General features: G+C 43.4%; 1 protein-coding gene across 1 annotated transcript in view; it reads left to right on the top strand.

Moving 5' to 3' along the window:
• The first annotated feature begins 12010 nt into the window (after nt 1-12010).
• The window catches only part of TGFBR3 (transforming growth factor beta receptor 3), a 146331-nt gene continuing 130342 nt past the window's right edge, over nt 12011-27999 (top strand). Inside the window, exon 1 of the mRNA XM_065409551.1 lies at nt 12011-12118. Within this exon, the coding sequence (XP_065265623.1) occupies nt 12058-12118 (61 nt within the window). The 5' untranslated portion in view covers nt 12011-12057. The remainder of the gene's footprint in view (nt 12119-27999) is intronic.

Below are 27999 nucleotides of genomic sequence, written 5' to 3'. Positions count from 1 at the left end.
CTGAAGGCTTCATGTCAAAGGAGAAAAGCTCTGATTTAGTACTTGCAACTACAGGTTATGTCTGAGGTGTCTGCCACTGCTCCCCTTTTTTTTAATTTGTCTTTTTGTCAAATTCTATAGTCCGTGCCATACACTCTCCCTTCCGTAGAGACTCCTGATGCACTTCCATGATGCCCAGGAATTGCTGCCTTATTGTAAAGAGAATTTTGCATGTTCTGTCCTGCTCCCCTTTGAGGAGACACTCTTGTACTCCTTCTGCTGAGAAGACTTTCTCATGTGTACTTCCACCTGAAGAGAGCCCCCTATGCCTGAATATAAGGAGTTACCTCCATGTCCCCCTGATTCTCGTATAGAGATGTCTCAAGTGCTTGTTCCATTGTCCCTTAGTTCCCGTAACAAAGAAACCCTGCCCTTACCCTAGAAAGAGCTGCCGCCCCCAGCTCGCTCTGTAGGAAAAATCTCTAACCTACAAGAAGATGGTTTCTCTTCTCTTTTCTTCTAGTCTATTTTTTTGCATTCAGGCCCTATCCTGCAGTGGTGGTTCAGTCAAAACTCCCACAGTGTCTGGTTTAATGATTTGGCTTTTCTGATGTAAACTCACAACAATTAAAGTGAGTTGACAGCAAATCCTGTGTAGACTGAAGGGAAATTTTGAGTGTAGATTGAGACTGAGAATGGCTGTCTCCGATCCTAGCCAGACCTTTGTGCCAAATGTGTGCAATATTCATGCTGTGGTGCACGTGATTTGCTGCTATCCGGGCCTTGCAAGCAAAAAGGGTGAAATTGTCTAATTCTTTCAGGGACCAATTGTGCATGTTTTGTAGCTTCCTGTAATTTGACAGAACACATTGTAAAACATTAGTGTACAAATAAACAAAATGTTAAAACAAAAGCAATCTGGAATAGAGGGGGCACAGTTTCTAAGTGGCATAAAGCCTCTTCCCTTGGCCCTGTTCCAGTTCCCATAGCCTTTAACTGTGACTTGTTGAAATGTCCCATTACAAGCACAGCAGCATATGAACTGCTAGGCATCAGAATAACTTTTTCCCTGGGCTTTTGATATGTCAGGATATTTAGTTTTATTACTCTCCTTATTCCCTGGAAATGAAACTGCTTTGGTGTTTATAAAGCAGAATCAGTCTCCTTAATAGTTTATGAATAAGTTACTGTTTAAGTTTTGCACAGTGGGACTTGCATGCATACCTTGGATGTAGACATGAAAACGATTGATGTGCATTTTGAATCCCACAATAATATTTGCTAATACGGTTAGTCTGCCTTCCAGCCTGTCCATATGCAAATCATACAGTATTAAGAGAATAAGTGTCATCAAGTTTTAAAAAAAGACGTATCTTGAAAAATGGATGTTTAATAGGATTGGGGTTATAATATTTCTCTTTCAAAAACCATGTTTCACTTTGTGTGTTGAATGCTTGTATAACTGTATCTAGCATCTAAATTGGGCTTGGGCATACCTGATTACAAACAATTGGCTTTTTATTTGCGCAGTGGAACACACATTTTTATTGTACAGAGAACCAATGGGAACATGGTTAAATAAGTAAAATGGATGCCATGTTTAAAACAAACAAAAAATGTAAAAGCTTTGGCCTTGAAGGGCTTTCTTGGATGTCCTAGAAACTTGGGTTTGCGTTGTTATGGCAAAACAACACGGACAAATCCTGCTTGCCTCTCCTGAGTAGTTCCCATTGAAGTCAATGATTAAGGTGAATAGGATTTGGCTCACATTGGTAACCAAAATGTTTATGAGCTCAGCTGTTGCAACACGATGGGAGAGTCTTGTGCTGTGGTATTTTACCTTTTGAGATTAACAACCTCTGCCTGTGAGCATGGAAGGGAGACAGCATGAAAGAAAACCTGTTGTGGTAAGGAAAAGAGGAAGTGGAAGCTATTCTTCAGCCAGTGAAGGAAAAGGCTACGTGGGGAAGATGATAGAGGGGATGGATTTAAAGCAAAGCCAGGACATGCATATGAAGGGGAGGATATAATTAAAGAAACAGATTGTGACATTTGGGGAAAAGGCTTGGAGGAACAGAAATAAAAGGTAAAAGTAGAGCATTAAGGACCTGGTTGAACAATGAGTATGTCCAGCTCTCATGCAATGCAAGTCCAAAATAGGAAACAGAAGCACCCCAGAATTTTTCTGTGGCCTTATGTAGACTTATTTATTACTGTGCTGGGCCTTAGAGAAAAAGGAGTAGTAGGGAGAAGTAGCTTAAAGAATTAGAAGAAGAAGAAGAAGAAGATAGGAGTAAAGATGTAGGGAGAAAAGTTGCTAATGGGAATACGATGCAATAGTCATTTAGCTAAAAATACAGAAGTAGACCAAGTAAAAGTGTGCTTGGGTATTCAGTATGCAGAGCTTGGCAGTCTCTGTCGGTGAGAACAGGAAGCCTCCTATGAGAAAGAACTGTTTAAGTAAGGACATTATCTGAAGCAGGATGCTTTAACTTCTGAAAACCCTGAGCAAGTTTTAGTATTAAAACTGACTTTCTCTCACAGTCTTTATGCTGACACAGAATATAGTTTTAAAGACTCTCCTGTGAGAAGACTGGAAGTTCTGGGGAAATTTGATTTTTAGATACTCAGAAAGAAAGAAATATGAAGCAAATGTAAAGGTAGAGAAATTGGTGAGATATTGTATGTGTGTTTACCACTTTGTTCTAGCAGGGTGGCATCAGATTCTCTCAGCTGTCTGCCATAGACTGTGCTAGCAGATAACAGATTCTTCAAGAGGTAGTGAGAGTTGTACTTTTGGCGGGAGGAGGATCTGAGATCTATCCCTGCTGTTACCATGTGATTCAGAACAGCCATAGTGTTCAGCATAGTGACAACCATCTAGGAACTTAATGGTTATGTTTTTTGTTTTTGTTTGGTTTTTTTACATTGTGTTTGCTGCTTGTATTGTTACATAGACTCAATTTTTCGTATATCAAAATACACAAGTTTACTGAATGTTTCTAAGATGCAAATTAAAACTCAGCAATTAATTCAGTCTCTCTGCCCCATAATAGTCTTCATCATTGTATAGGTTTTTCCCTGAGCCTCTTTCTAGCTCCATTAACATGTAGAATAAATGTTTTTCTTGACTCGAATAGGTGGTGATTGCACCTTGATTATTGTTTTGTCCCCTTAAATCTGATTCCCATCTGTGGTCATTAGGCGTTTCTTCTTCATCATTAGGACCACAGGCCTTACTGCAAGAGACCTAAATTAAGGTGATCCTCTTGTCTTTGCCTTCTTGACTGAAAAATCCTCAGTGGACTGGGCTCTAGATGCTCTTCCTTGGCTCTCTTATAGCTGGAAGGTTGTCTCACATCTCTGGGATGGTGTGCATGAAATCCTCATAAGTAACACGAGATTTATTAAGAATAAGCAGAGACAATTGAATTCAAACAAGTAAACAGCATGCATGATGTATCTAGTTTTATACTCTGCTTAACTAATTTAGGTGTATTCCCTGTGTGTCATTTTAGGTTAAATAGCAATATTTTGCTTTTCTACAGTATGTTTTTTGTGTGTGGTCCAGTTGGTCTCTGAGACCCTTTTTGGCAGCCAGTGTTGGAGATGCAAATTCTGCTTTTGGATATTTCATGTCATCCTCTCTCTCTTCCTCACTAGGATCCTTCAGTTATCACAGTTTTGATTTGCCCTCCTGTGACCTTGCTCACAAAAGTAGTTATCCAGGTGTACCCTTGTGGGGATGAGTTGTACAGTTTAAGTTCCTGTTTTTCTGTACATTTTTTCACATCTTAATTCAAAGCTGTCATCCCTCCCACTTAGTGGGCTGTCTGTTCTTTGTGCTGTGCTAACCACCAGACTTTCACATGTTAATTTTGCTGACAGTAGGTTTCAACCTGCAGCTGGAGTCCTTTATGTTTTGCGTTAGAGTTTAAACAGAAAGGACTCATTTTAAAATGATAATTTTTCTCAATATTCATTCTGTTCTATAGCAAATATGGATTATTGACAAATAACACCAATCTGTCACAGACTTCCAAAAGGATTTGTGTATCCAAATCTCATTAAACATACTGAGCCAAATGCATCCCTGGTATAACTCCTTTCAAGTATTTCTCCATTTTATGATATAAATGTGTGTGCTAGATATTAATGTTATCCTTTCAGTTCCAGAAAATAGTGTTTCATTTTTTCATAAATATCTCCCAAGTTACCTCTTTGGTAGGCATCAGAGCTGTTTTTAACCAGGTTAAACTAGAAACACCTGGAAATCCATGTGACGGTGTAAAGTAGAAAAGCCTTCTGGTATTGTCAATTTGATGTCTTTTTGTATAGCTTCTTTTCTTCCCTTCCTCCTATTATTTTTTTCATAAAGAGTTGTGAATGGCCTTAACCTATGTAACATACTCTGAAAGCTATTTATCACTAACATGTACGTAAAGATAATGCATTTGCAACATTGTCCTATATAACTTCTTCAATGTTTTAGATTGTTGTAATTTTTGAAGATGTATATTTCACTTCACCAGAGTGTAGCCTAGTGTATGCTTAGGTATTGGTATTTTTCATTTCAATACTGCCCTTAATTGTGCTGTTACACTCGGATTGCTTTAAATCAGTAATCTGTGTAGGTGGGAAATTGAGTATAGTTTAAATTTGCAGTCAGGTTATCAGTTTAAGGCAGGGCCTATGAGTCATTTCATCGGTTGCCCAAAATGTATTGTACATAACCCTCCTTGATTTCTGTAAATCTGAGAAAGACACAAATTATTTTCTAATAAATCTTCAACTCTGAGAGCCCTTTCTTAGTGCAACTCAGACCGATTTAGCCTTAATGTCCAGAATTCATGCTCTGTGAGCTGGTGAGATCAAGCAGCAGAGTAGAGATCTAGGGCTTTCTGTTGGATACCCCTCAGCTCCAGTGGGTACCCAGAAATATTTGTTGATCTGCAGGTTGGGGCAGAGGTACAACTTCTTGTCTCTTCATTGGGGAAAACTGTGTGCCTTCCCCTCCCCCCAAGAATGCCATGGAAACCGAATTAAAACTCGTTTACACAAACCTACATTGGTAGTCTCTGTGATTAAAGGAAGGATGGGGCCTTAAATAATAAGGACCAATGTAGCTTTATCTCCTATCTCTCTCTGTGCACACTAGTTCTGCATGGGTCTGTATATTTTAAAAATGTCATTGTTGGAGTATACACTTATGTTAATGAAAGAATGATCTAATCAATGCTTAGGAATTTCTTATTCAATGTATTATTGAATATGCTCTGTTTAGCTCTTCTGTTTCTAGTTTCTCTCTTTTCTGGTTTTCCTTTTGTTCATTGTTCATGAAGTGGCTATGTATAGCAAATTCAAGTTTCAGAGTGTTTATTCATAGACTATTTGCATATATGACATCTTGCAGCACATTTTGATGTTCTCTTATAACTAACTTTGCCTAAAAACTTTGAATTTACTGTATATGATCATTTGTCTTTGCATCTACACTAAAAAGCTGAGTTAGAAACCAAATACTTTTATTGAACTGATTTAGCTTTCTCTGCATCCAGAGAAATAGCAGCAAATGGTTTCAGCTTCTCTCTGATTTCCAAGATGATGTTCAAGATCCGACATAAATTCTTCATGGCTTGCCTTTTGGCATTAAGCCCACTTGATATGGGTCCTTTTGTGGTCAAAATGGCTGTGGTGATTGTTCAACATGCTTGTCGAAAATTTATTGTCTTTGATTAATAAAATCAAAAGGTTAGCCTTAACTTACCATGGAATTTAGGATCTCTCTTGGGTTTGAGGATTAATGTTATGACTGCTTCTTACACTGTATGTGGGGGATGAAACTGGAATTTAGTTTCAGGACCAGTAGCTTTTATAAGCCTTATAAAATTCTCTAGAGAAGCAGTCATCTTCTGGAGGTTTCCTTTCTTTAAGCTATTCATTGTCTCCACTACTGTATTCATCCTTCTCCAGAATTATTCTCCTGAATTGGCAATCCTCTATTTTTTTTTTAATTTTTGAGAAGGAATTAAGTTGCTCTGGGTTGTAGTTTTTAAGGAAGATCACTGGTAGGTTGGAATATTACAACCAACTTGTTTACACAATATTTCTGAGGATACAATTACATGTAGCATGCTGTTACTTCAGACATGCAACATACATGATGCATGAAGGCACCTCTTATCCCACAGTTAGGACAAAAAAAAGCTTCTGTAATTAACAATGGCAGGAATAATATACCCATGCCAGAAATCTGACCTCCTTAAATATGATGGTTTCCTATAAACCATGCCAGCTCGGTGCCCTGAGATCAGCACTGATGCAGGGGGGGATGCAGCACTAAGGAAGGGCACTGATTTAGAGCTGGTTTTATAGTGGACAAATCAGGCTCTAGATTGTCTCAGGGCCCTATGGGAAAGGAGCCTTCTGTGAGCAGATGTACTTTGTTTTGTGCAGAAGGGGGTGGGGCAAATAGTCATAGCCCTGGTCTACACTACGAGTTTAGGTCGAATTTAGCAACGTTAGATCGACTTAACCCTGCACCCGTCCAAACGACGAAGCCGTTATTTTAGACTTAAAGGCTGTTAAAATCGATTTCTGTACTCCTCCCCGGACGACGGGATTAGCGCTGAAATCGACCTTGCCAGGTTGAATTTGAGGTAGTGTGGACGCAATTCGACGGTATTGGTCTCCGGGAGCTATCCCAGAGTGCTCCATTGTGACCGCTTTGGACAGCGCTCTCAACTCAGATGCACTGGCCAGGTAGACAGGAAAAGCCCCGCGAACTTTTGAATCTCATTTCCTGTTTGGCCAGCGTGGCGATCTGCAGGTGAGTGCAGATCTCATCAGCAGAGGTGACCATGATGGAGTCCCAGAATTGCAAAAGAGCCCCAGCATGGACTGAACAGGAGGCACGGGATCTGATCACTGTATGGGGAGACAAATCCGTCCTATCAGAACTCCGTTCAAAAAGACGAAATGCCCAAACATTTGAAAAAATCTCAAAGGGCATGAAGGACAGAGGCTATAACAGGGGCTCGCAGCAGTGCCGTGTGAAACTTAAGGAGCTGAGGCAAGCCTACCTAAAAACCAGAGAGACAAATGGCCGCTCTGGGTCAGAGCCCCAGACATGCAGCTTCTATGTTGAGCTGCATGCCATTCTAGGTGGTGCAGCCACCACTACCCCACCCCTGTGCTTTGACTCTGTCAATGGAGTAGCACGCAACAGGGATGCGGGTTTTGGGGATGAGGAAGATAGCTCACAGCAAGGAAGCGGAGAAACCGTTTCCTCCGACAGCCAGGAACTGTTTCTCACCCTGGACCTGGAGTCAGTACCCCCCGAACCCACCCAAGGCTGCCTCCTGGACCTGCCAGGTGGAGAAGGGACCTCTGGTGAGTGTACCTTTGTAAATATTATACATGGTTTAAAAGCAAGCATGTTTAATGATTAATTTGCCCTGGCATTCGCGGCCAGTACAGCTACTGGAAAAGTCTACTAATGTGTCTGGGGATGGAGCGGGAATCCTCCAAGGACATCTCCATAAAGCTCTCCTGGATGTACTCCCAAAGCCTTTTCAAAAGGTTTCTGGGGAGGGCAGCCTTATTCCGTCCTCCATAGTAGGACACTTTACCACGCCAGGCCAGTAGCACGTAGTCTGGAATCCTTGCATAACAAAGCATGGCAGCGTATGGTCCCGGTGTTTGCTGACGTTCAAACAACATCCGTTCTTTATCGCTCTGTTATCCTCAGGAGAGTGATATCATTCCTGGTCACCTGGTTGAAATAGGGTGATTTTATGAAGGGGACATTCAGAGGTGCCCATCCCTGCTGGGCTGTATGCCTGTGGCTGAACAGAAATGATCCCCGCTGTTAGCCACGTGGTGGGGGGAGGGGTGAAGCGATCATCCCAGAGAATTGGGTGTGGGTGTGGGCGGGGGGGGGGGGGTTAGTTGCGTTTGTGCTGCACATTAACCCGAAAACTGCAGCCCCTCCTCCTTTTAAATGGCCAACCCAACGGCTGCTTGGTATGGGAAATGAGGGTGCTGCTGTTTGAAACCATTCCCACATGTTATGAAGGTTAAAGAAGACAAAAGATTGTGTCTTGTCTTATGGCTGCTTGCAAGCCAAATTCTGTTGCCTGGCCCTGTGTGAAAGATCTCTCGCACCAAACCGGCATACCCTCGATAAGAGGCAAAATGCGACCTTGTACCGAAAGCACATGTGCTATGTAATGTTAACAGCAAGGTTTACTGTGAACAACTGTTTATTGTTCTCTGAAATGTCTTTTTAACTACCACTCTCCCTTTTTTTCCCTCCACCAGCTGCAAATGTTTCAACGCTCACACTATCTTCTCCTTCCCAGAGGCTAGCGAAGATTAGAAGGCGAAAAAACCGCACTCGCAATGAAATGTTCTCTGAGCTCATGCAGTCCTCCCATACTGAAAGAGCCCAGCAGAATGCGTGGAGGCAGACAATGTCAGAGTCCAGGAAAGCACAATATGAACGCGAGGACAGGTGGCGGGCTGAAGATGATAGGTGGCGTCAGCTTGGTGACGGAAGGCAAGAGGCAATGCTGAGGCTACTGGAGGAACAAACTGATATGCTCCGGCGTATGGTTGAGGTTCAGGAAAGGCAGCTTGAGCACAGACTGCCGCTACAGCCCCTGTGTAACCAACTGCCCTCCTCCCCAAGTTCCATAGCCTCCTCACCCAGATGCCCAAGAACGCGGTGGGGGGGGGAGGGAGTCTCTGGGCATCCAACCACTCCATCCCACAGGACTGCCCAAGCAACAGAAAGCTGGCATTAATACGTTTTAAAGTGCAGTGTGGCCTTGTCCTTCCCTCCTCCCCCACCCCTCCCATGCTACTTTGGCAGTTATCCCCCTATTTGTGTGATGAATTAATAAAGAATGCATGAATGTGAAGCAACAATTACTTTATTGCCTCTGCAAGTGGTGATCGAAGGGGGGAGGGGAGGGTGGTTAGTTTACAGGGAAGTAGAGTGAACCAAGGTGTGTGTGGGGGGTTCATCAAGGAGAAACAAACAGAACTTTCACACCGTAGCCTGGCCAGTCACGAAACTGGTTTTCAAAGCTTCTCTGATGCGCACTGTGCCCTCCTGTACTCTGTTAACTGCCCTGGTGTCTGGCTGCGCGTAATCAGCTGCCAGGCGATTTGCCTCAATCTCCTACCCCGCCATAAACCTCTCCCCCTTACTCTCACAGATATTGTGGAGCGCACAGCAAGCGGTAATAACAATGGGAATATTGGTTTCGCTGAGGTCTATCTGAGTCAGTAAACTGCGCCAGCGTGCTTTTAAATGTCCAAATGCACATTCTACCACCATTCTGCACTTGCTCGGCCTATAGTTGAACAGCTCCTGACTACTGTGCAGGGTGCCTGTGTACGGCTTCATGAGCCATGGCATTAAGGGGTAGGCTGGGTCCCCAAGGATAACTATAGGCATTTCAACATCCCCAATGGTTATTTTCTGGTCTGGGAAGAAAGTCCCTTGCTGCAGCTTTTGAAACAGACCAGAGTTCCTGAAGATGCGAGCGTCATGTACCTTTCCCGGACATCCCACATTGATGTTGGTGAAACGTCCCTTGTGATCCACCAGTGCTTGCAGCACCATTGAAAAGTACCCCTTCTGGTTTATGTACTCGCTGGCTTGGTGCTCCGGTGCCAAGATAGGGATATGGTTCCGTCTATCGCCCCACCACAGTTAGGGAATCCCATTGCAGCAAAGCCATCCACTATGACCTGCACATTTCCCAGAGTCACTACCCTTGATAGCAGCAGCTCTTTGATTGTGTTGGCTACTTGGGTCACAGCAGCCCCCACAGTAGATTTGCCCACTCCAAATTGATGCCCAAGTGGCCGGTAGCTGTCTGGCGTTGCAAGCTTCCACAGGGCTATCGCCACTCGCTTGTGAACTATGAGGGCTTCTCTCATCTTGGTATTCTTGTGCTTCAGGGCAGGGGAAAGCAAGTCACAAAGTTCCATGAAAGTGCCCTTACGCATGTGAAAGCTTCGCAGCCACTGGGAATCATCCCAGACATGCAACACTATGCGGTCCCACCAGTCTGTGCTTGTTTCCCGGGCCCAGAATCGGCGTTCCATGGCATGAACCTGCCCCATTAACACCATGATGTCCACATTGCTGGGGCCCGGACTTTGAGAGAAGTCTGTGTCCATGTCCTCATCGCTCTCGTCCCCGCGCTGCCATCGCCTCCTCGCCTGGTTTTGCTTTTGCCGGTTCTAGTTCAGCATATACTGCAGGATAATGCGCGTGGTGTTTACAGTGCTCATAATTGCGGCGGTGATCTGAGCGGGCTCCATGTTTGCCGTGCTATGGCGTCTGCGCTGAAAAAAGGCGTGAAACGATTGTCTGCTATTGCTCTGACGGAGGGAGGGGCGACTGACAACATGGCTTACAGGCTTGGCTTACAGGGTTGTCACACAGAATGGCCCCCTCAAGGATTGAACTCAAAACCCTGGGTTTAGCAGGCCAATACTCAAATCACTGAGCTATTCCTCCCCCCACTATTCACGGAGGGAGGGAGCAAATGAATACAAAACAAATCTGGTCTCTTTATTGTTTTGATCCACTCCATCTCTTATACATCTTAGGCTGGCAGCAGACGGTGCAGTACGACTGCTAGCCATCGTCGTCTCCCATTTATGTCCAGGCGCCCCTGACCCACCTCACCGAAGCCGGCCAGGAACACGCACATCTGCCCAGGCGCCCCCGACCAACCTCACCGAGGTCGGTTAAAAGAGCACCCAGGAGACGATGATGACGGCTACCAGTCGTAATGCACCATCTGCTGCCAAAAGGCAATGAGCTGCTGCTATGTAGCAATGCAGTACCACGTCTGGCAGCACTCAGGAGATGTACGGTGAGCTGAGCGGGCTCCATGCTTGCCATGGTAACCCAGGAAAAAAGGCAAGAAATGATTTTTTGCCGTTGCTTTCACCGGGGGGGGGGGGGGGGGCTGACGACATTTACCCAGAACCACCCGCGACAATGTTTTTGCCCCATCAGGCATTGGGAGCTCAACCCAGAATTCCAATAGGCGGCAGAGACTATGGGAACTGTGGGTTAGCTACCCACAGTGCAATGCTCCAAAAGTCGACGCTAGCCTCGGTACTGTGGACGCACTCCACCGACTTAATGGTCTTAAGTGGGGACACACACAATTGACTGTATAAAATTGATTTCTAAAAAATCGACTTCTTTAAATTTGACCTAATTTCGTAGGGTAGACATACCCGTAGATTCTAAGGCCAGAAGGGACTATTGTGACAGTCTAGACTGACCTCCAGTATAGCATAGGCCATAGAATTTACCCAAAATAATTTCTAGTGCATATATTTTAGAAAAATTCCAATTTAGATTTAAAAATTGTCAGTGATGGAGAATCTACCATGAGCCCTGGTAAATTGTTCAAATGATTGATGACTCTCATTAATGAATGCCTTATTTCCCGTTTGAATTTGTTTACAGCCAGTAGAACTTCTGTTGCACTGTCTTTCTCCTCCTCCATTCTGTGGGACGCTGCAGAGGGGTCTCTTCAGTGTCATCTAGTGAGGGGAAAGGGTGGGAACTTAAGTATGAGGTTGTTGGGCCATGTGCTGCATTGTTTGCTTCTCAACAGCCCTGCAGTGATTAGAATACAGCTTTCAATACAGCTCTATTTGCTGTATTGGAACAGGACACCGCTGGTGTGATTATTTTGGGAGGATGAACAAGATAGAAAAATGAAAGGGGAAAAGATTAGCTATGTGCTAAGTGTCCCTTTTGCTACTTAGGATATTCAGCAATGTAAAATATACTTGTGTAATTCTTCTTTAAGAAATATCTCTGTTTTGCTAGATATGATACAAAAAGATATAATTTTAAATAGATGACATTTCTATAAGACATATTTCTATTAAAATATTTTTTTTCTCTCAGTAGATAATTAAAAGTCTGGAAGACTTGATTTCAAAGCATATACCACTGATTTCAAAGGAAGTACATCTACATGAAGAACTACAAAAGGAGTTGATTTGAGAAGACCCAGTGTTGCAAAAATGACTTCAAGTTGTGTGATTCCAGTGTTTGCTTTGATGATTTTCTGTTTAGCAGCTGCAGGTAGGTGGCATTATGTAAATTATGTGTTCATTGTGTGCATTTGGAATTATTGATCAAAAATAGATGTTCATGCTAGAAGAATTTAGGTCAGGTAAGACTTGTGTAGAATCTAATTGCAGATATGAAGCAATAATGTATGATTGTGATAGTACTTTCTGGTATGAGTGTTTGATGAGAAATAACTCTGCTTCTATAACGGAGCCCTCTTACTTATGGTTGCTGTTAGAATCTTTAAATTATTTTTAAATAGTTAATATTCACTGGCATTCATTCTATTAGAAATCCTCAATAGATAAAATTTATAAGATGCCTTACTGATTTATTATGTCAGTGGCAATATTTATGGTAATCCCTATGACCAAGACTTGAAAAAATTGTCTTGTCCAGGGCCAGTCCAGTAGGAATCTGTGTGGGTGAGTGCCATCAACTTCTGCAGAATCTAAGCTTTCATTTAAAAAATAATTAAGTTTCTGGTCTTCTGGGTTTTGAAGAAATCCTTCCAAATGTGGACTAATTGTAAATGGTGCATCGATGTCTTCCTAAGTCTGCAGAGAGACAGCTCCAGTGCTGTTGCCACTGTTAGTGTGTGTGTGTCTTCATTGGTAGTTAACCTGGTTGATTGGCACCTGGGTCTGAGCAACCAGGTTAGCCTAGTTCAGTTGCAAGAATCCCCTCAGCAAAGCTCTACCTATGTTACTCTGTCCTCACTCTTTCTGCACTTGCCCATATGTGTTTGGGGGCACATCCCATGGTCCTGTACTGTGATGATCTAGGTTTCTTTCCCAGTCAGTTGTGTCAATTGCAGGAGAACTGGTCATTGGGGGAATTATGAACTATCAACACTTGTCTGTCTTGTTTTTTTGCCTGTGTCCCGACTGCAAAATTTGCTGGTTCCAGACTGAGTTGAAACAGGCTCTAATTGACCCCCCTCATCCGTTTAAACTAGCCCTGGCTTAAAGCACCTCCTAATCTGGTTAGAGGTTTTTTTGTGGGGATGGTGGTGAGAGGTTGGACTAAAACCCAGTGAAGACATACCCTTATGAGAAGTGTGGGTATGGCAGCTGTGCTCTCAGCGTGTCCATCTTTGCAGGTATCCCAGCATGAGAGGGCAGACCGTCAGTCACCTAGTACATGTATGGCAGGATTCTGCCAGAACGACCTTGTCACCGCAGCAGAGTGTTCTTGCCACTTGAAAAGAAGATTTGGTGTAAAAACTGAGAATGAATTCATCTGTTGGTGGGATGGGGGAGGTTGGGGCCGATAAGCCAGTCAGGGCTTTGGTTAGGTTTGGAGTTGGCAGGCTCCCTAGGCTAGAATTTTGGGTTGGAGCCAGTAAGTATCCCCAAGCTGGGGTTAGGGCTGGGACCAGTAAGGATCTTTGAGACTGTGTCTTTGTATGTTTTTACAATGCCTAGTAAATGGGGCCCTGGTTCTGGTTGAGACGTGTAGGCTCTCATAATACAAGTGAATTACAACATGAGGTGTGTGTGCGTGTGCATGTAGTATTAATTGGGGGTGAGGAGTTCAGTCATTTGGGATTTCTTGGGCCTGAAGATCCTGTGGGAGTGAGTATCTGACCAGCTCAAGACTGAGTAGGAGGGGCAAAGCTCAGGCACTAGTATATTTTCTGTCTGGGGAGTAGGTTTAATCCTTGGGCTATTAGGTCCTGGGTAAATTTTTCAAGTCCTTTCTATAGGGTTGCTGGGGTTACATATGGACTTAATGTTTGCAGGATTAGGGCCTGTAATTGATATGGAGAACACTGTTTATCTTAAAGGATGGTTGTAAAAACTTTTAATGGTGACTATTGTATTAAAGTTAGCATGAGTTATATAGACAAGGGAGATACATTCCCATTTATAGGAATTGGATCTGCTCCATCTTTTGTCACATGTAAATACTTTTCAACTAGTTTGTTATAACATCTCCTAAATGAAGCAATAAAAAGATCTGAAGGTTCAAGTCTCTATATAAACACAAACACACACACACTCACACACACACACATTTTCTGTGATACTCTGAAAAGTCCACTAAATTTAGGTATGTTTGTTAAAGTTGTCTCGCCTTAGTGAGGCACCCTTCACTTTGTGTTCTCCTCGTGTGCAAGAATATTGTCCAAAACTGTTCACTGGGGAGTGGCAAACAGAGATGCAGCCAGTCAAAATGAGGTAGTGGGGAGACTGGACAGATGACTTGTTTAAATTTGGGATGTCCTCATTGTGGAAAAGATTACCAACTTCGGAAGAGACATGTCTAAGCAATCAAGTACATTGCCATTTGGCTTCCTTTCATCAATTACATAGAAAATAATGCTGTTTCAAGAATGCCCTCAGACCTTGAGGGACTTCGTCCAGGGCTGACCTACACTGTAAGCATCCAGTCAGTACTAGTAACTCTGATTATTTAATAGTACTTGATGTTAAGGTTCTGCAATGAGCTTATTGTGTTGTGAATAATCTTACACAATATGGGATGTGTCTGTCTGTGAGCGAGCATGTTTGCATGTGGAGATGAGGATATGAGTGCCAGTGTGGGATGGGAAAAGGATAACTGCTTAGTAGAGGAAATCATAACTGTTCTAAAAAGAAAGAAACCTACTTTTAAAAAAAGTGCCAGTATGTAAATCTGACTTGTTGATTTTTATTTCTTATTAATCGTATTGGCAGTTCCTTTTTATGTCTTCTGGTGAATGGGAAATTTACTAATCCAAGCATAAGCTACACTGTAACACTGATATTAACGAAGAGCACTACATCAAATATAGTGATATCCCACTCAGTATCATTATTAAAAAGTCATTCATGCCTCATAGGAACCTTGGAGTATCTGTCCAACTTAAAACTTCTTTGTCAATTTATTTTTTCTCTTGTTTCTCTTTGCTGAAGATATTTTCATGAAAACAACATTGCTGTTGCTGGTCGCTCAGAGCTTGATGCTTCCCTTCACTTGCACTGGCAGAAGGGAGCAAAAGTGGGTGAATCTGGAGTGGGAGAGTAGGTGGGCTAGAAATGGTTTTGTGGGATCTGTTTCCCTCTGTCAAGTTGTCCTGCAGTGGCTCAAGAGCATGAATACCAACCTCAGGGCAGACTGTTGAGAAGCAGGGCACAAACACCAAATTGGCTGTAAGGTCTATACTTAAATTTCACCAACCAGTTATCAAGTGTAAACTCCTCAGGCACTAACCGCCTAGCCATGGAGTCGCAGGTACTCTGATCTACCTTTCAGCAAGGCAAGCTTGCCTTTCTTGTAGATAGTCCCCTACACCAAAAATCACCACCATATTCAGGTTACTCCCAGTCTCAAAGGATAGTCACTTTCCCCAGGTCCGTTGCACCTTAGATCTCACACCAAAAACAATGCTTGTACCTAGTCCTTTAATAAACTATCTAAAGATTTATTCACTAGGAAAAGGAAATAGGAGTTATTTACGAGGTTAAAGCAGGTAAACACACTCAAATGAGTTAGTCTTCTGTTTCAAAAGGTAATAGAAACTTCTATAATAAGCAAGCTCCATATGTCCCTTAGGGCTAACTCAGGCTGAACACTGGGGAGGTCTTACTTATGCCTAGAAAACCTTACCCTCCAGAGTCCGAGCAGCATAGAGAGAGTTTCTCCTTGCCAGGGATTTTTATTCCCTTTCCCCCTTCTCTGAACTACCAGCTCAGCTGGTGGGAGAAATACATTTGCACATCTCTCTATGGGACTGGAGGAGAGTAATCAACAGTCTTTTTGTCCTCTTAAATGAACTATTATGGAACATCAGGTGTTGGTGGGCCTTCTCTGCAGGGTATGCCAGCATTTCACACTAATTAATGTCTCTCTCCTATCTGCTGATTTCCATAACTGCAGAGGCTTACGATGCAAATGGTCATATATTATGTTGCAGTATGGGATACAGAGGTTATAAGTGAGATTAGGTATGCAGCAACTCGTAAGCGTTCCATAAAGTCTAAACACATTCTTAGAACGGTAATACCTATTTTAACAATATTAACACACAGGTGAGCCAGACTGTTCCAATTATGTATTTGTCAGTGTTCAGTTGAGGCATGGTGACCATGGCATATGCTGACACCCTCCTGTGGCTTTTTTTGCCTTAAAGTCATATCTGTCTTAGTCATTCATCTGTCTATGCCAAGATAACTTCCAAACCAACTAATTTTCATGTCACTTACAGAGGAGTTGATTCCAGGTTAGAAATGAGACCCACGAGCAGGTGCTCTTTTGAAACAAAGATAATGTTTTCAGTCAAATATCCCTTAGAATAATTAATAATTAAAATTAAGGGGAAAGACCTATAGAAGTAGACTATATTTTAAAATAGAGCTTTCTAAGAGGTTTTCCGTGGAGCAGCACTGAGCTTTTAGAGCTATTATACCAAATAATAATTGTGGTGTTTTTTTTAAACAAAGATATAGTATTATGGTGCTAGTTGGAAAAAATCTGTAGGCAAGGCTGAGAGAGGTTTTCCATAGGTATGTGCCCAAAGGAACAACATGGCAGAGAAGCATAATTTATCTCAGCTATGAGAGTATCAGTGGCATAGGCTGGCTCTTGAAATCAGTAGGAGTTCTATACTGAGAGAGTTTTCAGGCTTGGGTCCTTTATGTTCAGTTTTTCCTGATAGCAGAAATATAAATAAGAAATGTTGGTAAAAGTATTTCCCTTTGTCCCTGTGGTGAAGGATAAGTGAGGCACCACCTCCCTAAGGAGATATCTGGTACACACTGAATTTTTTCCCCAGCTAGAGTTTCTCTGCCCCTTTAATGTTCTTAAATGGTAAAGTTGCATAGAAGAGGACACCTCTTTGTGAAGCCCAGGAGGCCTACATTGACTTCTGTGCTGCTGACACACTTGCTAATGCTGACCTGTTCTCTTATTTTCAGTAATGTTGCATTTTGGATATGGGTAAAATGAGGCACTTCTAGACTGACTGACTCTGCTTTTTCTGCTTAAATGACTACAGATTTTTTCTATTCTTGTCCTGAAGGGTACCAGTGTTAATTGTGCCTCATATGCCATGCGTGTTAATAACAAAAAAAGAAAAATGAGAAGGCTGTCATGATGTGCAGGAAAATTAATTCAGATCTAAGCTATAAAACTGCATATGTTCCACGTGTTGATTTTCTAGCTCATAGATAGTTATATAATTTTTGCAAATACTGCATTGGAATTGATCCATGTAATAGCCAAGACGTATATACCCATTTCTGGATCCCTTTTTACTACCCAGATGTGTCTGTGGATGCTTGCCAAAATTGCACCTTACTTCATTTGCAAACAAATTTCTTTTAATCTTTTGTTTATGGTCTTTGACTTTTAGGTAAAAGTCCTGGGAGGAAAACCTGGATTTCTATTAAAAATAAATAAATAAATAAATAAAAAAAATTCACCATGGAAAATCCTGGGGTCCTTTGTTGAAGGCAGAGTAGTGAGTTGCTGCCAAACTACCTGGCTGTCTAAAATAATTTTACCTTTGAAGTGAGGATAAACAAAGATCTAGCAGCCTGGAATGGATTGTAGGAACTCCACATAAATAATTAGAAGTGCAAACAACACAACCTTGGATAACCTCATAAGCAAGTTTGGCTCTGTAGCCTTTAGAAGTACAGCTATTCACACTGAGTTATCAGTGTGATTGGTTTCAGTCTTTGATTTAAACCACATTTCTTTTACTATCTGGCAAATATTTGTTAGTTGAGCACATTGTGTACATGGTGATGAAATGACTTAACAGAGGTGAACAGAAAAGAATAGATGCTGCAAAGCCTGAGGGCCAGATCGTCCACTAAGGGGGTTATTTATGTGAGGAGACAGAAAACCTTTTTTTTTTTTTTTTTTTTAAAGAGTTTTTATGACCCGTTCATAAGCCGACCCTATAATTCGGGGGTCAGCAAACTTTGGCTCCCGGGCCATCAGGATAAGCCGCTGGTGGGCCGAGATGGTTTGTTTACCTCGAGCGTCCACAGGCACGGAGGTAAACCTAAGTAAATAAAGTGTCCCAGCGTGCCAGCTGCTTACCTGACGGGCTGGGACCGCAACTGGTGGGGAAATTTTTTGGGGGGGAGAAGCTGGGGGTCGGGGAGTAACCCCTGTGACCACCCCCCCACATGACCCCACCCCGAGCCTGGGACCCCCACACTCTCCCCATCCCATCCCTTCCCACCTTATCTGGGGAGGGCCAGGGGTGGATGTCTCTGGCCTGGCTGGAGCTGCTCCGGCAGGCTGGGCAGCGTGGCCGCAGCCTGCTCCCGTGGGCCAGACCAGGCAGCGCGGCTGCAGCGTGCTCTGGCGGGCCGGGCGGCGCGGCCACAGCCTGCTCTGGGGGGTGGGCTGAGCGGCACGGCTGCAGCCTGCCAGCCCCAGAGCTGCAGCTGCTTCGGAGGCTGGGGGGAGAGCAGCGTGGCCAGAAGTGGAGAGACTCTGGCCCCGCCTCTTCCCTTCTGGCTCTGCTGGCTGTGTTGCCTCTCCTTGCTCCCTCTGTTGGGGGGAGGGGCTGTGTCCCACCTCTCTCTCTCTATACCCGTTCATAAGCCGACCCCCGTCTCTGGTGCTTCCCTTCTTTACTAAAAAATTCGGCTTATGAACGAGTATATACGGTATTTTGAGTAATTTTGTATCATCTGCAAATTTTACCACCTCACTGTGTACCCCTTTTTCCAGACCATATGTTGAGTAGGACTGGTCCCAGTACAGACCCCTGAGGGACACCACTATTTACCTCTCGCCATTCTCACCTTTTATTCCAACCCTTTTGTTTCCTGTCTTTTAACTTAAGTGCCTGGCAATGCTTTCAGGATCATCTAAGGATCCTTAATTTACTTTAATGATAAGCCTTTTGTTATCTTAATCACCCTGCCTTTGTTTATAAACAAACTCCCTGGCACAAAGGCTGTGCTTCTCCCAGCTTCTGAACTCATCACATATCACCCTCAAGCCATCGCAGTTAAGAGCTCCGTCTGGGGCAAGGGTGAGTAGACCTCCCCTATGAAACTTGGGGGGGGGGGGGGAGGCTAGAGCCTTCCCCTGCCCTTTTTCCAGATCATTTATGAATATGTTGAATAGGACTGGTCCCAGTACAGACCCCTGGGAGATACCACTATTTACCTCTCTCCATTCTGAAAATTGGCCATTTATTTCTACCCTTTGTTTCCCATCTTTTAACCATTACCGATCCATGAGAGGACCTTCCCTCTTATCCCACGACAGCTTACTTTGCTTAAAAGCCTTTGGTGAGGAACCTTGTCAAAGGCTTTCTGAAAATCTAAGTATGCTATATTCACTGGATCCCCTTGTCCACATGCTTGTTGACTCCCTCAAAGAATTCTAGTAGATTGGTGAGACATGATTTCCCTTTACAAAAAACATGTTGACTCTTCTTCAACAAATTATGTTCATCTATGTGTCTGACAATTCTGTTCTGAACTAATGGTTTCACCAATTTCAGCACTGAAGGTTTTGCTCACCTGTTTCTGTATATTTTAGTTTTCTACTCTGGTCTTCTAGACTCACTATTTTGGCACTGCCCAACTCTTTTCTTTGCACAACTTACTTGACAGAGTCAAGTCCTACGTCACTGAAGTCACTCAGAAGCAGTATTCAGCTTTCCACAAATGGTGCGAAGATTTCATCACTTGAATGATAGGGGAAGGGAACAGGGTTACCCATTTTAGAGGAAAGAAAATTTAGCAAAAGGAGCTAAAATTGTTCAGACAGCAGATCCATTTTCCCTTCATCAGCAAGGCTATGATATTGCAAACTGCTCCCTTCAGGCAGACTCCTGCAATGATGGAGCTGTGTGTAAGATCGGGGCCTTAAGTGCAGATTCAATGAAACACTGACACGTGTTTTAAGTACTCTGCTGAACTGGAGACTTTGAATAAATGTGAAAGTCTGGCACTTTAATTAAAGCTGACTATAGTGGAGTTCTTCTCATATACACCAAGCAGATCATCTGAATACTTCCATGCAAACAAGGCTCTTTCATACCTAAGTGGAATGACTGCCTTTTGTTTCTATAACTTAACTATTTTTTTTAAAAAATATATGGCTAGGTTGTTGCCTTATTGCTCAGCCCCCAACAGGGAGGACCAGTAGATTGCTTTTCATCTGTTCCCTATTCTTTGACCTGTCCAGGTTGGGTGTCCCTAGTAGGAGTTAAAGCTCCTGCTAGCATAGCTCTCAGAGTATGTCTACACTGTGTACTTAACTCATGGTTACTTAATCCCATTAGCTAGCTTGGTTTAAAATAGTGGTGAGAACACAACAATTTAGCTTTTAGCTCAGGCTAGAAGTTTGAGTTTTAGCCGATAGGGGAGCCTGAGTGTGAACTTGAGCTGCTAATCCAAGTTAAAAGCTAAATTGCCATGTCTTCACTGCTATTTTAACCCAAATTAGCTAACATGGGTTAGGTCAGGGGTTGGCAACCTACGGCACGTGTGCCAGAGATGGCATGCGAGCCGATTCTGAGTGGCACGCTGCCTGCCCACTGAGAGGAGGAGGAGGAGGGGCGGAGGGGCTGGAAAGTGCCACGCTGGGGGATGAAACTGGGGAGGAGGGAAACTGGGACCAAGCTTCTGCCTCCTGCCCCGGCAGAGGAGAGCGGTGGGGGGGTCCTGGCCCCCAGCCCCACTCAGCCCCCCCCCCGCCCACCGCTCTCCCCTGTGGGGGCAGGAGGCAGAAGCTTGGTCCTGCCGCAGCCAAGTTTCCCTCCTCCCCCGCTTCTTCCAACAGCTTGGTGCATTCCGGCCCCTCTGCCCCTCCTCCTCCCCCCTCTCCCTGGCCGCATGGCCCTTGCGAGGGGGAGGGGGAAGAGCGGCAGCCTGAACACAGCTCCGTAGAGCAGGCAGAGAGAGGTAGGGACGGGCCTTGGGGAAGGGGGTGGAACAGGGCATATCCCTCCCAGCCCCCTGCCATGAGCCACTCAGGGCAGGGGGCTGGGAGCACCCCCACGAGCCGAGCACCCCAGCCTTCTGCCCTGACCTCTCCCCAACACCCAGCCCTCTGCCCTGACCTCTCCCCAACACACCCTCCAGCCCTCTGCCCTGCACCTCCCCCCAACACCCAGCCCTGTGCCCTGAACCCCCCCACCCCCACACACCCCAGCCCTCTGCCCTGACCTCCCCCAAACACCCAGCCTTCTGCCCTGAACCCCCCCCACTCCCCCAGCCTTCTGCCCTGCACACCCCCAGCCCTCTGCCCTGACCTCGAGTCGCCCCCAACACCCAGCCTTCTGCCCTGCACACCCCCAGCCCTCTGCCCTGACCTCGAGTCGCCCCCAACACCCAGCCTTCTGCCCTGCACACCCCCAGCCCTCTGCCCTGACCTCGAGTCGCCCCCAACACCCAGCCTTCTGCCCTGCACCCCACACCCCCCCCAGCCCTCTGCCCTGACCTCCCCCCAACACCCAGCCTTCTGCCCTGCACCCCCACACCCCCCCAGCCCTCTGCCCTGACCTCGAGTCGCCCCGAACACCCAGCCTTCTGCCCTGCACCTCCACACACCCCCAGCCTTCTGCCCTGACCTCCCCCCAACACCCAGCCTTCTGCCCTGCACCCCCACACACACCCAGCCCTCTGCCCTGACCTCCCCCCAACACCCAGCCCTCTGCCCTGCACCCTCCCAGCCCTCTGCCTTGCACCCCCCCACACACACCAGCCCTCTGCCCTGCACCTCCACACACACACCCCAGCCCTCTGCCCTGACCTCGAGTTGCCCTGCTCAGCCCACTGCAGGCCTAGGTGAACAGAACCCCAGGCTGGAAGCGGGCTGAGCAGGCTGGCGGTGTAAGATCAGCATTTAAATTTAATTTTAAATGAAGCTTCTTAAACATTTTGAAAACCTTGTTTACTTTACATACAACAATAGTTTAGTTATATAATATAGACTTATAGAGAGAGACCTTCTAAAAAACGTTAACATGTATTACCGGCACGCGAAACCTTAAATTAAAGAGAATAAATGGAGACTCGGCACACCACTTCTGAAAGGTTGCCTACCCCTGGGTTAGGTAATCCAAGCTAAGAACTTTTTTTTTTCCAGTATAGACATACCTTCAGGGTTACTGGAACACACATGCCTTTCCACTGCCTCAAGGTGCAATCCCTAGGGAAGGGAACAGAGCATGCAATACTTTAATTGTACAATCCCACCTAACAGTATCTCCCACGACTTCTAGAGGGAAAAGCTCAGGATTATAAAATTTTCTACATTTCTAAAAATTGGGGTCTTTAATTGTATATTACAGTAAAGTGACATTTGGCCTTACCTTTGTCAGGAAATAGATTATCTTAAATTCTGTAATACATTTTTTAACAAGCTCAAAATACCATGTAACCATTTCATAAATAGTATGCGAAAAATCATCTGTATACTATTTGCAAGAGGGCAGTGAGATGTTGTCCTTTCTTGTAGCTCCATTTTTTTTCTTCTCCCTGTGTAGGCCCTGATTTAGTGAAAGTTCTTTTCCCTTTCCCTTTCTCATCTGTCCTTTTTCTTCATCTCTCCTTCAAGTTTAAGAAATAAGTGGTGAAAAGAGAAATTAAGATGAAGAATATCAAAGACCATACTTAATTAAATAAATATCAGCATTCTTCTCTTGCCTCGGCTCAAACAGAGGCCCTAAGCAGTTGCCTTAATCCAGAAGTGTGCAAAGGGAGCCCATATGTGTTTTGGGACATAACTTTTAAATTAATCTCTCTTCATACCTTCTGATGGTTTCCTCAGCTGCCTTACTTGCTCCATCCTAGGAACATCTTGAACCTGATTACCTCATCATAATATGAGGTACCATATTAGAGAATTAGAGAACCATCATTTTATTCCACGTTCATGGCAGTATGCAGGAAAGAATAAATACCGGGGAGAATGACATTCCCTGTTCTCTTGGGTTATTTTCTGTATTGTGAAATCTAGTATAAATGCTTCCAGTAGACCTACTGAAGAGGCTCAAGAAGTTCTATCTCCATGGATCTTCTGGATAGTCCTGTTTGTTTCTCTTAATGTGACCACTTAAAGATAGTCCCCATGACATGATGTGCCCAAATAACTGACAGCCTGTAGAGCTCTGAATACTGTGTAGAGAATACACATGCTTGTCAAACAGTATAGAATGTCTGGAGGAGAAATTAAGCTACACATACAGTAATACCAAAAAGAAATTGGAATATGGTCATAAATGTCTCAATGAGAAATGGAGCATCTGCTGTTGGAAAAACAATCACTACCATGATGTTCTCATTAAAATTATTGGGATCCCACAGTTCTTGTCTTTTCCACTGGAATAATATTTGCATGTGCCAACGTTGTGCCAGATATATGTCTTACACTGACTTTTTGCTGTCTAGAATCTTCTTTTGTTAATGACCGAATAAATGGAATTTTAAATTCCTCAGTCCATATATCCTAGCACAGATGAATTTTGAGGGAAAATGTATTTTAGTACAAAAATTGTATCCTTTAGTTTTCTGCTGTTGGAAGGCATTAGGCCAAATTCCTCCTTGGTGTAGGTTCATTTGAAGTCAATGGAATTTAATTGGGGATGGGATGAATTTGATCCAAATTGACAATCGCCAAAGTTGCATATAATTGCATGAAAGATAGTTGTTTTAAGAGTCTTGTACTTGTTACAATTTATGGAACATGGAGCTATTGTTTCATTATCTGGCAGCTGCTGCATTGTGGGACTTAAGAGGCAGTTGTTAAAAAGGGGATTTTACCTGGCAGGGTAAATGGTAAACTGAGAATATATTTCCATCTCTGTTAATTATGAGAAAGTACACAGAAGGAGTCACAAATGAAGAAATTCAAAGCTTACGCAGCAGAAAGTTTTGTAGAGTTTGCCCTTTTTCCTCTTCAAGAAACCTTACTTTCCTTTTTTGAAAAAAATGTGCTGTTGAGAACCAAAAGAGAGTGAAAATTTTATTGTGGTTCTTTTCTCCACTTTTCGCCTTCCTCCAGGCAGAATATTCATTGTGATCCACTACATCCTAAACGTTTGCCTGGTACTTATGCAGCTGTAAAAGCTTTTTATTATTATTTATTGGGGAGCAAATCCAGCTTTAGTCTATATTTATTGATCCTTCCACCTCAGCCTGATTTATGAAAACATGTTTCAACCTTGAAATCCTCTTCAAGCTACATAGACTTGTGCCTGTGTGTTACGTTAGAATTTTGCTCATTCACAAAGTGGTGTACCCATTTTACTAGGACAGCGGCTCTCAACCATTCCAGACTACTGGACCCTTTTCAGGAGACTGATTTCTCTTCCCAAGTTATGACTCACTGAAAAACTACTTGCTTACAAAATCAGACCTAGCAATACAAAGGTGTCACAGCACACTAGTACTTAAAAATTGCTTGCTTTCTCATTTTTTACATATAATTATAAAATAAATCTGAATATAAATATTGTACTTACACTTCAGTGTATAGTATATAGAGCAGTATAAACAAATCACTGTCTATATGAAATTTTAGTTTGTAATAACTTCGCTAGCGCTTTTTATGTAGCCTGTTATAAAACTAGGCAAATATCTTTGAGTTGATATACCCCCGGCAGACCTCTGTGTACCCCTAGTTGAGAACCACTGCACTAGGGCATGTGTAATCATCCGAGATGGGTATAGATAGCAGCTTGCATCATGCAGCAGTGCCCTTTTTTCAAAACTTTTGTCAAAGTGGAAATGCAGAGGTCAGCGAAGAAGAAAAAAAAGGCAAAAAAGGCTGAAGTGCTTACATTTTCTTCTTTCAATATTTTGGTTTACTCTGGAGAATTCTTTGAAAAGTGAGAACTTTCCACAATAGAGGGCACAATATTTTTGTTGAGGGGGTTGAGCTGTAAAATGGGCATATTAGCCTGCCTACCTCCTTTACAGGGATATGGGAGGACTAATTTAATGTCCGTAAAGTGCTTGTGTAACACCGACAGACCCGGTCGTCAGCAGGCGGGATCGAACCTGGGATCTCTGGAGCTTAGTGCATGAGCCTCTACAGCATGAGTCTGCTAAAAGCCAGTTGGCTTTTAGCTCATTTTATCTCTCTCTCTAAGTGGTCTCAGTGCCACTAGATGGGACAGAACACCACACCCAGAAGGTGTGTGGGTTACACTTGGATCAAATTAGGTGTTAAATGCTGCTGCTATTTTATTAATAATCTCCTAATTCTTCAGACTTCCCCATTTTTTTAAGGTATGAAAATGGCAAAGGGTATAATGAAAATGCTACCAGACTTCTTGTTGCTGTCCTCTAATTTTTTAGTCAAAGTTAATTGTTTGTTTATGCATATGTATGCAGGAGTGTAGGAATTCTCTGTGCTTTCAGGTAGGGAAAGAGCAGCAGGCTGAGGTTTTGGAAATGGGGAAATTGTGAATTATTTATGATGCCCTGAAAAGTTTTTATTGATTTTTATTGTTTAAAGTCCCATCCATAATTTAAACATATCAATTTTAGGAAGAGCCATACTAAAACTAACAGCAAAAGTGGTATGGGATAGAGCTTTTAATTCACTACAGGCAAAAAAAATTTTCAGGTGAAACGACAGGCTCGATACGTTGTGACTCATTCCTAACAGATCACTTAGGATGACCCTGCACCTGTGCATGTGGCCTGCACAAGATCTCATGCACTGCTTGAGTTACATGGTAAGGACTTTTAAGTGAGGCTTAAATTGTCTGGGCTGTCTGCACTGGGGCAAACTTGACCTTTAGAGAGAACGGGGCAGTTCAAAGATTCATTAACTTCACACTTTCTAAAAAGCTTATCCTGGGTGCCAGTTTCCCTCAGTTTAAAAGTGCATTTAATTAGGCTCTGAAATGTTGTACCGAAACAGTCTGGCAGAGTTTCATTGTATAGTTGTTAATGAATTCAAAGCAGTAATTTATTAATTGTTTTAGGGTATATTTTACCATTGAAGCTCAATCTGAAAAACTGATGCCTGTTTGAGAAAATTGGCAAGAAAACTGTTCAGAGATTAGGTTGGACATTACCCGTCTCAATTGCTTTTTGGATCTTGGCCAGTAATAGTTGTTTTTCTTGCTGAAATAGTGCTCATGGCCATATTGTTCCCTGCATTTCCCTTCATTTCTACAGGCACTAATGTTTGATCTCTCTGATACCAGATATCTTCACAGCTGGAAGTAGGAGGGCTAAAATATGCATTGTCAGAGGGAATTTCTTTAACGTGTTTTCTTTTTAAAAAAAAGAGAAGCAAAAGCTCCTAAACTGCATTAATTAAATACTTCCTAAGTGTTTCTTGTTAGGAGGCCAGCTGGTTAACTTTAGCTGTAGCCTCTGCAATAGCAGTAGATTCACATTATTAATGCAAAAAGTTCAGTGTTATTGGAAATATTATTTTGCTATTAATGACACCAAAAAAATCCTGTTCTGTTCGTGTAATCTGATAAACTTTCTCTTCTGCCCTTTATATAAAATAAGCAAAAACCAGATCTCTTAAACCAGTTTCGAGCCTAAGATACCACTGTGTATAATTTTCTAGCCCTATGTTATATTTACAGGATCTCTCAGCTGTACATCTGCAGCGAGAAGCATCTGTGTAAGTCAACACTTACGAATACCAGACCAATCCTTGACTTTAATTAGAATTCTTTTCTTCTGAATCACATCAATAAACTTTTCTCAGTGTTGAACTATTTATTAGCTTTGTTAAATCTTTCTGTACGTAGAGAAGGCATAACAGAACCAGCTATTTCTTCTGTTTTTCTTCACGTGAAATGCCTTAAACAAATGTTATACATAAAAACTGTGTGTGGTATTTGTTTGCAGAGGAAATATTTCCTCCCTGAAGAGTCCCGTTGTGCATGCTCGCTTGCTTCACTGGGTATGTCTACACACAGATGATAAACCTGTGGTTGGCCCTGGTCAGCTGACTTGGGCTCATGGGGCTTGGACTCCGGGACTGAAAAATCACTGTGTTAGATGTTCAGGTTCAGTCTGGAACCTGAGCGCTGAGACCCTGCCAGGGTGGAGGGTCCTAGTCTTGGGCTTCAACCCAAGCCCAAATGTCTACACAGTGATTTTTAGCCCAGTGAGCCCAAGTCAGTTCATCTAGGCCAGTTGCAGGACCCTTATCCCTGCATAAACATACCCATTGTGTCCTGTTAGCTAGGGTTAGCCATGTTGACCCATAGCGCCTGTGTGATTGGCACAACTTTTACAAACCGGTTGGCTAGCTCTGACATTCTTGATTTGAAAACAGTTTTCCTTTGCCTATGTGAACTGCCTGCCAGCCACACCTGCCCACTAGACCACAGAGGGGTGACCTTGGGCAAGTTACTTCATCTAACAGGTAGAGCCAGGAATAGAACCCAGGTCTCCCAAGTCCAAATCCCAGTCCCCACTCCACTGCACCACACTGATTCCCTTGCCTGTGTACTCCCTAAAGGAATCATATTGTACTTAGTAATGATTTTAGAAGTCAAGTGTTCAAGTACCTGTTGTGATCTTAAGAGATTCTTAACTTTTTCTTGAGCAAAGAAGTCAGAATTTCTTAGAGCTGGACTTGTTTTTCTAAATGGACAAACTGTGAGACTAGATGATCATTTATTACTTTATATTCTGGGGGATCTTCTGGGTATCCCTTTCTTTCCATTTCCCCAACTCCTTTCAGTGGTTTTGATTATAGCAGTACTCTCTCCAGCTGGGAAGGGCTGGCTGTGACTCCTTTGGGAACTTTTCAGTGCTGGCCCATGCATTGGCACACACGAACTACATGAGAGGCTTTTTTCCTGAATAACATGAAGCGCTCTTCCCTGGGGATTCAGTCTGCTTCTTCTGTAGTGCAGCCAGTACTTGCAAATAGGAATGAGTTCAAGATTTGATCTCTGATTTCCCCCAGAGTCAGCGTGTGATCACATGTTGCTA

The sequence above is a fragment of the Emys orbicularis genome, chromosome 8, assembly GCF_028017835.1.
Source record: "Emys orbicularis isolate rEmyOrb1 chromosome 8, rEmyOrb1.hap1, whole genome shotgun sequence".
NCBI classification, from domain to species: Eukaryota; Metazoa; Chordata; order Testudines; family Emydidae; genus Emys; species Emys orbicularis.
The sequence above is the reverse complement of the archived record's forward strand: the minus strand, read 5'-3'. Positions and strand labels throughout refer to the sequence as shown.